We start from the raw sequence: 15,449 nt of genomic DNA, 5'->3' as shown, positions 1-15,449 counted from the left end.
TTTCATTAAGATTTGGTGTTTTTAAAAATAAACCTAAAGAAGATTTTATATTAAAACCATCAATAATCAAGTCTTCTCTTAAAATATATCTCTACACAAACCTTGAACAGCTAATGTACTAGTTCCAGCTCCTTGCTCCTGCATACCACATGCAATTTTATCCTCGGGAAATGCCAGTCCAGAGCCTTTCAAGGCAATGAGGTACTTTTCGTGACTTTTCTTTGTACATGCATTCTCTCCAACACCTTGAATATACACATAAAACAGCATTAAAGCACATCAGCAGATAACTTGGTTCATATACTTCATATTCTATATGAGCAATCTAAAAAATGGTCCACAATGTTTTAATAAGCTGTACAATTATGCAACATAGAAGCTAAAAAACTTTTCCAACTGATGAAAGCCAAAAGGTGGGTAACTCCTAGTTTTTCCCCTCCAAAACACTGTTGTCTTCTAAATTATGTACTCTATTTGTATTTTACCAGCACTCCCACCATTAACAGTACAGAACAAAAAAGCATGCCTTTTGATATTTCAAAACAGTTGGTTTTCAACAGAAAGGAGAGGGACCAATGGAAAAAAAAAAAAAACAAACAACAAAATAATGCGGTAACGGTAATAGAGCATGTATAATTTCTAACATTGGAAATTTTTCTTCCAAGTTCAAGTTTTGACAGCTGCAATTAATGGAGGCTATTTGTAAAGATGTTGTAATTTCAACTGTTTGATGAAGCAAAGTCACACTGCATACTCAGGAGATAAAATTTTCCACAAAGCAACGGACCAAAAAACCTAACACATTTGTTATATAAGGAAAAAACAAACTTTGAAGAAGCAAATTCTATCAAGTGTTTAAGGGAAAAAGAAGATGAAAAGACAAGAGCATCTTTGTAGCTGTGCACCTTTTGCTTTCAAAGTCAGAAGGGCAGGTTTTGCTTTAAAATCCCTTTCTTTGCTTTCCCCACCCAGAAACTGTACCTACTGAGACACACATATTCTCCATTCCAAGACTCCAGATAAGAATCCCTTACTTTCCCTTCCCTTTCCACCTTCCTATATCAGGAAATCCATCACATATAGGAAAAGAAAAGTCATTAAATTAGTCTCATTCAAATATTATTCAACAGGAGAGAATAAGAGGAAGGAAAGAATAAAGAACTACACCTGAGGCAGCTTTACTAAGTACTTCTACTTTCACATAAAGACTTGGAGATTGCCTGTTCTTCAACTTGCTGCTGCCCAAGCCAGTTATGGCAACTTAAAACTAGAGTAATTATTATTTGTTCCATAACTACGCAAAGGACTCTTAAAAGACACTTTCAAATCACAAGAAAATAACATGGAATTAATTTATAATAGGTGGTTTGGGGTCTGCAGTGACTACCCAACATTTTCAGATTCACTGTGATTTGGTACAGAATGGAATAAATGGTTGATGTTTAAAAAAAAAAAAAAAGAAGCTAGAAAGGGCTTTGCCCAGAAGTACAGAACAGACAATGGCCTTTTGCCATTCAGGGCTCCTTCAGAAGCCCCTGTGAGAGCAGACCCCAAAATAAGTTAGACATGTTCCACTGTGAATAACCTTGATACGCCTAATTTGGAGGTACTAAGAGACTGTGTTCACTTCACTTTGAAGAGAATGGATTTCTTATAAAAACTTTTTTGTAAGGATATTTCTTTATACAGTTATTTGGGACACAGAGATCGGAGGTTTGCTCTTACAGGTCTTAATAACAAATGTTCTTAGTCTCTCCTGAAGCCCACCCTCCTATCACCAACAAAATATCCTTAAAAATATGTTTTTCTGTGTCTTGAGAAGTCAAATAAAAACATGCAGAAACTGAAGTGATAAACAAAATTTATACCCTCAATTCTTCATAGTTTGAAAATTTAATTATTAGAAATAACACAAACATACCAGAGCTAAGATCTTTGTAGAACTGTTGGCTAGTCAAAACCTGGGTAAGAACCGATCTCATTGCTCCTCCCATTTTGGTCAAGTCTTCTAGAAAGGAAACATGAGGCTCCAAAACCTGGAGGATTTTATGAAGGTCTTTCTCTGATGGCAGATCAAGAGCTGAAAACCACATAACAAGAACTTTTGGTGTAGATGCAATGTAATTTAGCCAAGACCTTCACATGCAGAACAGTTACGACCACCACAAATGGAAATAATTTATACGTTCATAATGCTCTAGAATTCACACAAGTTTCAAATTATACCTGATTTCATTTTCTGGAAGAGCTCAACACAATGATAGGTAACCCTTAACACATATTTAAGCTCTCCAGAAGACAATAAAACCAAATTGCATAACCAGGTAGTAATTTTGTTAGGAAGAGAAGTATAAAATACAATGACATAAACCATTTATGTACTGTGTCTTCACAGACTGCAAAGCAACAGATAACAGCATGGTAAGATATGCTAGATACATGCAAATTTAAAACATACCAGGCTCATTATATCCCTCTCTTAAGTGCTGAATAAGACTAAAGATGAACTGTGGAAGAACTAATTCTGACATCATCAACAAGTCTTTTGGGACACATGGAACATTTGAATTTGATTTAATCCGGTGTCTTTTACAAAACCTATAAAACAGATGAGAAAAATGTTAGCCAAGCACAGCTCAGCAGTGTTAACATATACTAAGAACACCATTACTTTTTCCATTTTTCAGAGCTTATATGCTTTTACATTAGAGGTGGTGTGGAAATGGTATTCTGAAATTCCAACTACTATGTTCAAACCCATTTTGATTCTGAGGCCAGTGAATTATAAAGGTGCCAGTTTTTTCTCCTCTTCTCAAAGTTCACATATGTAACATTCCAGTTTTTTCCTATATATGTTAGAAGCATCTTCATTGAACAGTTAAAACAACATTGAATTTCCTCTCCTTTCTGTGTAATACTTAAGGGTTGAACCAATTCTTCAATTCAGATAATGACTTTTTTTAATGTCTTTTGACATTAATAAAAACAACTTCCAAAGGCATAAGACTTTGCAGGGTTGGTAACTAAGATTTGCTTATCAAAGGGTGATGGAAACACCCTGCAAAAACTGTGTAAATTGTTTCATTTATAAAGAAAATATTTACTGTCTGGAGAATTCCTCCATGGTAGTAGCCGAGGTTTGGCTAATGCACAATGACATGACACTGAGCCAAACCCCATTAGAGCAGACAGAATGATTTCCCACTGACTTAACATGAGCCTAACTCAAGAGAGACTGAATACTTCTCAGCTCCCAACCTATTTTTAGAAAAGACATTTACCAGCATCAAAGAGTTATTTACCCATGTCAAAAAAGACACTAACAAAGAATAGTGTAAAAATACATCATCCAAGACTAAACTTTACTGAAAAGATTCACTAGATTTCACCACTAATTTCCCAACACAAAAATTCAGAATTGAATACAGTTTTGTTTGAATATGAAAACTGTTTCCTAGGACTATTAATGTCTTCACTTTATTTGCAATGCCACATTTTCCATAATTTCCAGCCTGCTACTTCCTACAACATAAGCCTTTCTTCTTTGAGGACCACTGAAGAATCACCTTCAAGAGAAGAACGAAATAGAAGAAAGCAACAAAGCAAGGATATGAATTTAGGATGCAAGCAAATAAGACAGAAAAAAATGAGGATACAAGTTCTGCAATTAAGATGGCAATTCACAAGAATGGTTAACAAATTCCCAAAACTAAAGATTAAGAGCCTCTCCTTTGCTCTTTCACATTAGAAACTACACTTTTATTAAGAAAAGGTACAGAAGGACAGTACTAGCCAGTTGATTTGTGGTTCATATATCCTGGGGGGCAAAGGGCCTGACAGAGCTCAGTGATGACTGAAAACTTTCTGTTAATTAATGCCCAAATGGATGGTGTTCACTTTTGTCTTCCACTTTTCAAATTACATTCACAGAAGTTACAAAAAGTATTTACTTTTTCCCTTTGGCCATTCATTTTTGTCTCATCAACATCCAGAACCCTGAACTGCTATAAATTGCTAACATGGTTTGATCTATGCTGTGATATGGTACTTCGTATCTTACAAGTTATTGGTTTCCCTTTCACCACCCTCCTTATAAGAAGGGATCAAAAGTAAATAACAAGTTAAAGACATACAGGAAGGAATTACTATGCAGTGTGTTCTAAAATTTTTTACTGCCCACCATCCCCCCACATATCTTTCTGTCAAAAGATGTTTTCACTCGTTACAACTGCAAGCTAAGGGAGCCACTGTAACAAAACACACAGATAAAGTAATTGTGAACCCCAGCTTCTGCTAAGCACAAGGCTTCCTTCCACAGAAAACAAGCAGCTCTGCTCTCTATGAAGTCGATGTAAACATGCCAGTTCTGAATCAGTCCATGAATTATCTCAAGTGTTACATATCCTGAAAGTTATGAAATGTCCTCTCTTGAGATTCCCAAGAAAGCACTAGTGAATTATAAAGTGTGCTATTATTGCTATATTAATACAGATTCTGTAAAAATCAAGAAAGAACCCAAATTCAATTCACTGTAAGGAAAAGTTCTTTCACTGTCACATGCACAAACTACAGCAGGTCCAAACAGGGAACAATTTCTAGATAACAGGCCCTAAACCTTAAATTAGGGATACAAATATCATTTTACAGGAAGAACCATATTCTGTTTTTATGGTTCAAAGGCTGTAGTAATAAAGTACTATTAATAATAAAAGCTCTATTGCCTTTACAGAGTGTTATTAACCAAACTGCCAGATAATGACTGGAAAGTCTTCAGAGTAAGGACAACAGGTGTTTTAGCCAAAAAAGAGACAGAACGCCAGGCTGTGTGAAGGAAGAAACAAGTTGAGACTTCTTATATAGGTCAAAAGAGACCTGTGACAAACTTCTCAATGGGTTACATGATCACTGGACAAAGCTATTCCATAATCAGTTCCTTACACTTCTAAAAGAACTCCCTTATCACAACATCAGTTAAAGAATTGTACATCGACATAAATGTACATTTCAAAACGCTTTGAGACTATCAAAATAGGACTTTAATAGGTAACAAAAAGGAACATTTCCCAAATCTCTCCTGGTACCATCAAGCCTCAGAAATCCACCACATGGAGCAGGTAGAAATGTAATGAAAAGTGGATATTATCTAGATAAGAAATACATTTTCTCTGAAGAAGCTCAAAAATAAAAACAACAATGGAGAGGAAGACTGACTAGGTAAACGACAGATCACCTTGATCTAAGCTTTTTGACTTGATTTCAACATTGTAAAATACTTCTTCCAACAAGCCTGTCACTTTTATTTAATCTTTTAGTAGCTCATGTTTCTTGTGTTAAATACTCTTCTCAGATTCAAAAGTATATTCTGGGTTTGGTTTTCTATGCATTGTCCTACCCTAGAAATCACTTTTTCACAAAAAGATGAGGCTAATTTTAGCAAAAGGAAAGAATAAACAGTAACTTACAATTAAATAAAAACTGAGCTTTAACAAAGAACGTTGTCCACATGACTTCAAATATAATTCTGAAATTTCTTATGCTGCATTAATCTTATTTGTAAAAAGTAGAATATAATTTATTATTAACATAAGCAGCATTAATATTTTCTGAATAACCTTCATGTCAGACTTTCCAGATTCATATATGTTCTTTCCTACTATTTCCATCTTTAATAATTCCACTGCAAATTTTTAAAATGTATTTTATTAGTGTCTTCAGGTAAAATAACTCCTTCCCTTTAGGCTACAGTTGCACAACCTAGTCGAACTAGGTCAGTCCTGCCACCATTCTGTCATCATCCCTCTTATTTGTTCCAGCACTGGCACTTGACTGATCCTATGTTAAACCAGCTCAGAAGCTAAGCCAGCAGAAGTTATTTACCTTTAAAATATATATAAATAAATCCATTGGGCCAGTTTAAATCCACTAACACTCAAAGACCTGTCTCCTTGAAAATCACACTGAAATGCCCAAGTCAATGTGCCATCACCCCCTTTCCTTGTTCACCTGTCAAGGGAGCAAAACACAGAACAAAATAAGCCAAAACCCCAAACACGGCAGAGAAGGAAAATGCCATCCTTGCCAACCAGCGCATCAGCTGGATACAAAGCTCACTGTGAAGCCAACTCCTCAGCTTCAAAGGAGAGTTTTTAAACTTCCCAGTTATCACAACAGCTGATAAATGCCTTCAGTACCAGCCAGACCACACCTTTACAGCTTTTGAACATTTGATCAGTCCTTCATCCACTACATCCCACAGCGTCTCAAGTTTCAGTTGCATTCCAGAAACTTGACATAAGTTCATGCACACATAGAGGGACTATTTTTACCCTCACTTTTCTCTTGCTATTTTGTCCCCTGCCTCCCCACGTTTAAAAGTCATTTGTTTTACACTGGATTATAAGACTGTCAAAAGAAAGCATCCTTTTTCACAGATCTTAAAGAGTGTTACGGCACTAGGAGTACCTGAGTCCTGACAGAAGCTTTTAGGAACAAGGATCTGGGACCTAAGGACAGGAGCTCTACTTGAGGTAAAGCTCTACTTGATTCTTCAATTCAGGAACAATAAGTCATACTCAAACTGAGCTTTTACTTAAGATATAATACCCATTGCATACTGTATACCACATGACAGTCATCACATAATGTTTCACAAAGTATTCAAATGAAAGAAATTTTGCAAATAAGAATTTAACACACACTTTTAAAAAAGACTATGAATTCTATCCCCACTGTAAAACTAATGAACAAATACTATTCTTACATACTCTGAATCTACAATATAGATGTAAGATGCAAAATATATTGAGTGCTACAATTGCCTCTCAGAGTTCTTATGAACTGATTTTTTCATTCTTTACATAATGGTAGAGTTTTTAAATTTTTTTTCTGCTTTTGCAGTTCACATATTGAAACAAATCTTAATTCAGAAATTAATTCAAAGAAAAACTTGAATAAACAGGATTAGAAAATTACCTTGATTAAAAAAGGCTTTTATATGCTTTATGTGAATCCACTGTCCCAAATAACAGCAAACACAATGGTAACTGAAGAAATGCAGAGAAATGAACCTACTGTTCCTATTAAGTTTAGCATGTTTCCCCCACACACCCTAGTAATTAAATTTCATTAGTTAAATTCCTTTCAGCAGTCAAACAGGCTTCCAAAAGTGAATCAATGTGGTACTGACTTCAAGGCCCAAGGAATGACAGCTCTTCCACTCTATATGAAAGCTGCAAGCTATGGAGGAGTCCATAGACAAAGCTGCATTTCTGCTATTAGGGACTCTGACAAGAAGCAAAGCCAACTGAAAAGATGTCAGACTAATCCTTCCAATGAGAAAATCTCCAAAGCAGAGACACTAGAGTCAGTGGTGGAGGACAACAAAACACAGCAGAAGAATTAATGGCATCTCTAGAAAAAAACCAAACAAGAACACCTTTAAAGGACCTCTTTCCAGGTTTTAATCCTTCACAACAAAGCTGGTTAACCAGTGTAGGAGGCTAGAAATCACAGATTAGACTCTTAGAAGGTATTCCAATCCTTGCAGAACAGCAGGAAGAGAGGCAGTGAATCACCAGAAGCTCCCTTGGTGCTCAGGGCTACACTGAGCAAAGCAAGCACTCCAGTGCAAAGGAAAAGCAGGCAAAGCTGCTCAGCAGAATAGCATTTCTATTATTCTCTGTTAGCCCTCAGATATAAATATCTTGTATAGTAGATAAAACTGTGAGTTTCATAAGTATACAGGTACCCACTATCAATCAGAAACAGGAGATTTGGCAGTTTCAATCAAAAGGTCATTTTAAAGGAAAAACAGAGTGAGAATGAGAAGGAATGGACTTCTGAGAGTTGAAGTTGAGCCTGTGTTTGAATGGACCCACAAAGTTGTTAACTTTGAGCATTCTGACAGACAATAGAACAATTCAAGAGAGGAACACAATCTTCTGCTGCAAAACTATTATCTTCAGAGAAAGGGTGAATGCTCTGGAATATAATTACTGCACCATAACTGCATCTAAGTACAGCTTACATTTACCTAGTCTGATCGAAAAGCCTCAATCTAAACACAATTTGAAGTATATTTGTACAGTAACAGACACACAGGTAGTTAACTTACAAATATAATACCCAGTCTCTTTGGTACAGGTTTTTCAAACATCACAATGACTGTAAAGTGAAGCCCTTACAAGTTAAAAGGGCCTCAGTTATCCTGTTAATGGCAATATAAAGATTCTTTAAATTATCTTAATTTATCCATTTGCATGTAAAAATACAGTCTTCAACAGGAACTGCAGCCTTTTCAGTTGAGAAAAAAACAGTACTTAAAGGACCCGTTAAATTTAGTATTTCACTGTATTGAAGAAGGCATTGACAAGAACACTCTTAAAACTCAAAAAAGTAATCTTTATAAAAGTTAACATTTAAAAAAGCACACAAGAAGAATATTTACATTCAAAATTCTTTTGAAGTGGAGTCTAAAGGTATCATCTTCCAACACACACCCCCAAACATGGACGTAAAGATAGAAGAATTAAGATACAATCTACATTCTAATTCCGGATGCTTAACAAATATTTTTAGGATCTGATTTTTCAGAATTCTTAGTCTTACATAGCATTCACAAAGCAGAATTCCCAGTTGACTTCAGAAGTAGGTCTGAGAGACAAGTAGAACAGCAAATAGAATATTTTGTCCAGAGCCTTCATTAGAGTTATGTTTGCTTGGCTCTCCATCTTCCCAAACCATTATAAGTTCACATACAGTCTCCCTGACCAGTTGCTTTCAGAGTCCCATCAATTATCTACCTTAAAGTAGACAGTACATCTTCTATTTAAAGAACAAAAATTGAGTTTTTAAAATAGAGTTAACAAAAAAACTTTCTGGTCAAGAAAATTTTCCCAAGAAAATTTAAACAGGTCAAACATATGGTATGTAGTATCTTGACCCAAATACTTCATCTGATAAAGTTCTAAGTGACTGCACAGTGCTAGACAAACGTAAAAACAACCTTCATTTCTTCAGGATTTGAGTAAGATCTGTGAATTTTAGTAAAAGATATCAACTTCAGTTGAAGATACCACTTTGGTCAGGTCTCCAACAGACAAGGTGCATATAAAAGTAATTTGCAGTTTTCTTAGAAAGTTAAATGTCTGTGTTTTCCAAGCCAGAGCTATTATCAGTGCAGGCACCGTGCAGAAACAAAGAGCTGCATCCTGATGAAGGCAACTGAGTTTACTATTTAGTCCTTGTTACTGTAATAGCTATTAACTCAATGTAAAGAAAAGTCATCCTATTGTTTTCAAAGCTTACTACCAGAACCGTCTACAGAGGAGGGCATGAAAATACTGTTATTTAAAATCATCTGCAGTTGTCGGATACCATTCCAGGATTTTTTTAATATAAAATTCCTTATATTCTACAAGTGATAAGGAAGCATGGCCTAAAATCTGAATCAACCTACATTGTCATTAAGAAAGATCTAAAAGACAATAGTTCTTTAGGAATGTGTTCCCTAAACATACACCCAAAATCATGTTTGTTCCATTGCCAAAAAATCCATTGACAGCTCTATATAGGTCAGATACATAGCAGACAAATAACTCCACCCTCACATAGCAAACTTGGCTGATAGGTTCACAAAAGGAGCTTTAGAAGTTGGTGGGATCAAAGCAAAGGAACTGAAAATCAACACTGGTTAGCCCAAATCTAAACAACACTGTTTCAGAGACCTCTAAAACACTATCTCTTCTTAAACTGAATATATACCAAGGCAAATAACAAAGCGATAGACAAGTCACACAATAAATAAGCCATTTTCAGGCAAGGCAAGATACACAGTTGTCATATCTTGTGAGCTCAGCCTTCACATACTACTGCGTTTTTCAAATCAGGTTGGCCCTATCAGCAAAATCTTTGGGTAAAACCACCATTTATTTGAAGTTTGTTCAGTAACTAGCACAGCAATATTTCAGGCTTCTGAATATTTATAATTCTGTGTATTGATACATTTGAGCATCTTATTGATGACTTTCAAACAACTGCACATTATTCCAGAAGCATGTATAAAGTACACATCATCTAGTCAGGCCACAGCTCTAAAGGCAGTAATACAAAATTAGCACTTGGCTGTTAACCATCTGGAATACAGCAACTAATTTAGAGGTTGATGTAGTCCTAATTAAGAGACATTCTTAAAAGAAATCAAGTCAGGCAGGTTTGTGAGCTGATTGTATAACACGATGGACTTAATCTATATGTTGATCTGAAATCTCTTTTGCTTTCCAAGGATACAATCTAACACGAAGAACTAAAAAAACTACTGAATTTTACTGTGGCATCCTCAGCAGCAATACAAAATATTGACCTTTATGTGTGGGGGAGACATAAAGGAGGACAGAGGGAATCAATTATCTATAAATGCCTAGTAACTTGAAATGCTGTGCTCAGTGTTAATCCCAGTACAAATTCCTGTACTTTGCATATGGATCATCATTGAGGGAGTTTTTGTTCTGAAGATCACATCCACCAGAAGTTACATGACCATGGATTTATCCAGACTCTCATGCCAAGCTAACAGCCAGTACACCTCAGACTTCTCAGTCCTTCCTTGGTAGCCCAAAAGACTTCAAAGGCTGAAAAACTGCATGGAGTTGACAGAGATCCTAAAAAATGCCATTTGTACCAGCTCAACAATCCCAAACACAGATATTTTTATGTAGTTTCATAAAGCTCAGAGGCTAAACTCCTTGGCTACCTGTATGGTCTCAGCCTGTTGATAAAGCAACTATTTCAGGAACTTCTTGAAGAAAGTTCCAAAAGAGCACCCTTCCCTCTTGGTGGCTGCAATACCAAACCTAGCCTGGGTCCCGGAGAACTGAAACCTTCCTGTCTATTGCTAAACACCACAATTTGATAGAGTCACACTGGAAGGGACAAGCTGAAGCAGCAGCATGCTATATGTATGCTAAACAGGTGATTCACTGTTGCAAGACACTCCATAAAATAACCACATAATCCACTTCATGCCAGTAAAATTACCTGTATGTCCCTGAACTCAGCCACAAGCAGCTCTAACTTCTTTGATCTTAAGTGGATCACACTGATACAATTCAAGATGATAAAAGAGGCTTTTCCTGATGAACATGCACAGAATGCATCCAAAGGTAACTAGTAATAATAGCTTTCTCAACAAAAAGCTTGCATTTACCGTCACTCTATTTGTTAAAGTTTTCACAAGTCTAGAATATGAAAATGGTCCTTTACTCTTACTTAGCAACAGAAAGTAAAAGAAATAGAATATAATCTCCCATAGCTCCCAGTCAGCACAGCAAGGCCAAGGCCATGAAGTATCTCTGAAAACGGATAAGGAATCAAGTCAGAAGAAGGGAAAGAATTATATGGGGACAGAGTGGCAAAGGATCATTAATTTAGGTATCTACAATTCAGAATTTAAATTTAATTAAAACTAGTCAGTTATACTCGCTAGGTGCAAACATTTTAATGCACTGAAAAAATAGAGCCAATTCTAAATAAATTAAAGAAGAAAAAAACCAAGCAGGCTAGAAACTAAGAATATACTTCTCATTTTTGGCAGCAAGAGGAGGTAAAGAGAATTGTCCAGCTTTTTCATAAGGGATTGCAGTAGACCCAACAGATATATCAGTCCTCAAGGGAGACATAATGAAGAAAAAAAATACGAGAGAGAGAAGTCTGATCTAGTGTGTAGCTCCAACAGATCTCCATGAAACCCACACTGATTCACACCCTTAAGACACAGAGCTAAACTGAAAGATAAGTAGGGATCATTAGAGACAGGACTGCAGAAAGTTTAGAGCTGGGTACATGAAGGTGCTTTTGAACACAGGGCATACACCATCCATCTACAACAATTACCTCTTATAACTATAGGACTTTTCACTTGATAAAGAAACAGCCCACTGTTGCAAGTGGAAATTGAGAATGCCTTAGTGCCTTTGATATAAGTCATAAGAGAAGGCAACACTCTGTGTCAATGGAGCCATTGGTTGCCATAGCTACCATGAAATACACAGCAAACATCAATGCAAAAGCCTGGTTAATGAAATTCTTAACCTGGCTTTTTGGCCTTCAGGATATGCAACCCTTGATGGAGATATTATTCTTGTTGCACTGTAATGCAGCACTAAAACATCTGCTTCCCACATGATTAATTTAACAAATAAGTCAACACACAGCGAGGCATACTCTGAAACAGGACACGGGGGAATGCAATAGCCCAAGTGTAGAGGCTCTCTAGTATATCAAGTTATTGTCTCCAGACTTAAAGGGGAATCAGAACAAGACAGCCATAGAAACAGGATGGTACTCATCAATGACAGATTATTGACTAGTTATGCTCTTATTATAACCACATGGAATAGTGCTTTCTTCAAGCTCATTTCATAAACTGTCACGTTTCATTATAACACAAGACCATCTACCAACCAAAACCACTCCAGTCTGAATTTTCCCCTGTCCAACTGCATGAAGTTTTCTTTCTCCAACATATGAACTCACTTGAACTATGAACATATGTCTACTATGAATGCTTTAGAACTGAAGATTTTGCCTTCTTCAGAACATTATTAATTATCTCTGAAGGAGCTGCTAAATTTCATTTGCAAATAGCTAGATACCATATGGCAGACAACTACGAACTATTTTCACCTACTGACAAATCAATGGATCTTAAAATCTATTCAACCTTGCCACAGCTAGAGTTTTTAATACTTTAAGAAGTAGTCACATTTACAAACTTGGATATTTTCTAATGTCTACTTTACATTCTAGTAGATCAGATCAACTGCAATTAACTTAATCATCAAAAACACTGAAATCTGCATGAAAATCAAAAGGTTCAAAACTGTGACAATCTGATTTTTCTAAGTCAAACGAGTATTACACAAGGTACCTAAAGCAAATCAACATCCATGTATTGTGCTATATTCCAGCCTCTTCTTATAAAATTATCAGAAACAAAAAACTAACGCTCAGTTATCTCTAAAAAGCAAATTATATATTTAATTAGTAGCACAAGATTAAAACACACATCCTCCTACTCCAGACCAAACCATCTCTCGATTTACATTAGCCACCCTAAAGGAAATGAGATGATACTCCAGATTCTAAACTGGAGAGATTTCCTTTGTAGCAGAGCAGTTAACTAAGACTTCTTCAGAAGTGTTTTTTGAGATGCACCAAATAAATAAACTCTGAACATGGAAACCAGATAACAAGAACCAAGAGAAACAAAATATGTTACTATAATATTCATATACAGTATCTACACAAAATTTTATCTGAGCAGACAGATGGTAGATAAAGTTCATAAGTAGGCTCCACATTTGATTCCCTTGCTATTAATAGAAGCCTAGGCTGTAGTGGCCAAGGTTATATCGGGCTAGACACACTCCAGTTTCCTGAGTCTACCATGAAGGCCTCCCAGCTTGAACAGGCAAAGCATTACCTTCGTAATTGTGCAGTTGATTTGTACACACAAAGTTAAATCACCTTATCTAAACATGCTGCATTAAAGTAATTCAAGTCAATAGGTAAAACTCTGAGTGTGTTTGCACACAATGTTTTTACATTGGTTTAAGCTTAATTTACTTTGTCTTGCACAGCAAACAAAGTTTCTAGTTCACTTAACTGCAATAACATCAATTCTTATCATCATAAGCAGAAGTGACCTTATGTTAAATGCAGACACTCCATATGCTGTCCTGTATTGTCCTCCTTATAAGTCCATGAGAACTGGAAAATCTACTGTTCAATGCCAACTGTTGTTTCTGAACAAATACCACGTAATTCTTTATTTTTAATGATCAAAACTCCTGAAGAGAGCTACTTCACACACAAGACAATTTACTCTCAAATTCTACCATCAAAGGTAATAAGTAGGGTAAATAGAAACAAGGAGAATATCCGTAATCCCTCAGGGTTTGCATCTGTTTACACTGCAAATTTAAGCATTTTTTATTTCTTCTTTATTAAACCATCTTTCTTCAAGAAGAAAACTGTTTAAAATAAGAGAAGTCAACTCTGAAAGCTATAAACTCCAGGATGAAAGCAGTATCAGAAGATATTTTTAATATTCATCCTAAAGTAGTTCAATTTGTCTGTGCTCTATTAAAATCCTGCCACTAAGAGGAGCCCTAAGTCTATTCCACAATGAACAGTGGAAGAAGTGACATTAAATTTTTTTCCTACTTCTCAAGATCAAGGGGAACTGTTACTTCAGTGATACTGAGGAAAACAGAATCATCAGAAGTTGAAAAAGAACCCACGAAGAAAGAATAATTTCAGCAGTAGCCACTCAAAACCACCAAAGATTAATGAAAACAAAAGAAGGAAAAAATTCTTCTACTGGAGGAAGTCTATCAGTAAGAAAAGATTCTATCAACAAGGAAGAATGAATAAATTATGACGGCAGACAGTCTGAGGAAAAAAAAGGGGAAAAAACAAAGAACGAAGCCACCTCAAGGCCTAGAGCAGGAGAATGGTGACTACAGATACAAAGAACTGGAGCCAAGACAACAACATTCAAAGAACAGAAAAAAAGAAGAATTAATGAAATCTCTAAGCAGAAATACAAAAATAGAAGGAATCTTAAGGTGCTGATTGAGTGACACAGAATTATACACTGTAAATTTGAACAAGAAAATAAACAAGGAAAATGTTTTAATATTTCTGTATGTTCCTAAAGTTTTCTGCTAGGTGTGCTACAACTCAGGATTCAAGAGCATGCCATTTCACTCCAGCTAAAACAGTCAAGACAGAGACTATTCTAGAAAGCTAGTTAGAAGAGAGGCCTCAGTCAAGCACTCTAAAGTGTCATTTAGTAAAGTGTTTAGCTCTCTGGTGAATGAACAGGAACACAGGGAGCTCCAAAAAGACACTCAGTTGTGAAATTTGAAGTTAACTGGCTAGGTATCACCTTCACCCAGTAACTGGTTGACTGATCTTTCCTTTTACCATTGAGTACAAAGCGAACAAAGGAGGGTTTAATGAGGTACCACATTCCTCTTCTTCTAACCAGGCACTTCAGTCTTGCCTCCAATAGGTCTGCATGCTTATAGAAAGACCTCTGACTTCCACAAAATCCTGCCTTTGTTGTACTCAACCAAGCATTACCAAATTTCTCGATTTAAAGCTAAGGTGGCAAGATGAACTGTAGACTGGGAAATCAGACAAAAATGGCTCCCTGTTACTCAATCTGTTCACTTTGGCTTATCTGCTCACATGATGTCCCAAAGTATTTTGACACACTCCACGGCTGGCCGTGCTAGGCCAAGGCTGCTAGCTGGAAGCTGACAGGTACTGCCTCCCATGCACTCCGCCTTATCAACTTTCCTGGAAGCAGACACTCGGTGCAAGGACAACGAGATTCGCGTGAGCGTCCTAAAAAAGGCGCACACACATCAACAAGGCCACCT

The 15,449-nt window shown here is 36.3% G+C and overlaps 1 protein-coding gene across 5 annotated transcripts in view; it reads right to left on the bottom strand.

The window, feature by feature from the left end:
* Positions 1–15,398, bottom strand: part of UBR3 (ubiquitin protein ligase E3 component n-recognin 3) — a 105,254-nt gene extending 89,856 nt beyond the window's left edge. For all 5 annotated transcript variants that reach the window (XM_018072488.3, XM_018072490.3, XM_018072491.3 and 2 more), the window contains exons 1-4: positions 15,256–15,398; positions 2,459–2,598; positions 1,922–2,080; positions 102–245 (exon numbers count right to left, since the gene is read on the bottom strand). In XM_018072488.3, coding sequence (XP_017927977.1) covers positions 102–245; positions 1,922–2,080; positions 2,459–2,598; positions 15,256–15,344 — 532 coding nt within the window. In that variant the 5' untranslated portion in view covers positions 15,345–15,398. The remainder of the gene's footprint in view (positions 1–101; positions 246–1,921; positions 2,081–2,458; positions 2,599–15,255) is intronic.
* Between the last annotated feature and the right edge of the window lie 51 nt (positions 15,399–15,449).

Source organism: Manacus vitellinus, unplaced genomic scaffold (assembly GCF_001715985.3).
Source record: "Manacus vitellinus isolate BGI_N305 unplaced genomic scaffold, ASM171598v3 scaffold_22_pilon, whole genome shotgun sequence".
In the NCBI taxonomy this organism is placed as follows: Eukaryota; Metazoa; Chordata; class Aves; order Passeriformes; family Pipridae; genus Manacus; species Manacus vitellinus.
The sequence above is the reverse complement of the archived record's forward strand: the minus strand, read 5'-3'. Positions and strand labels throughout refer to the sequence as shown.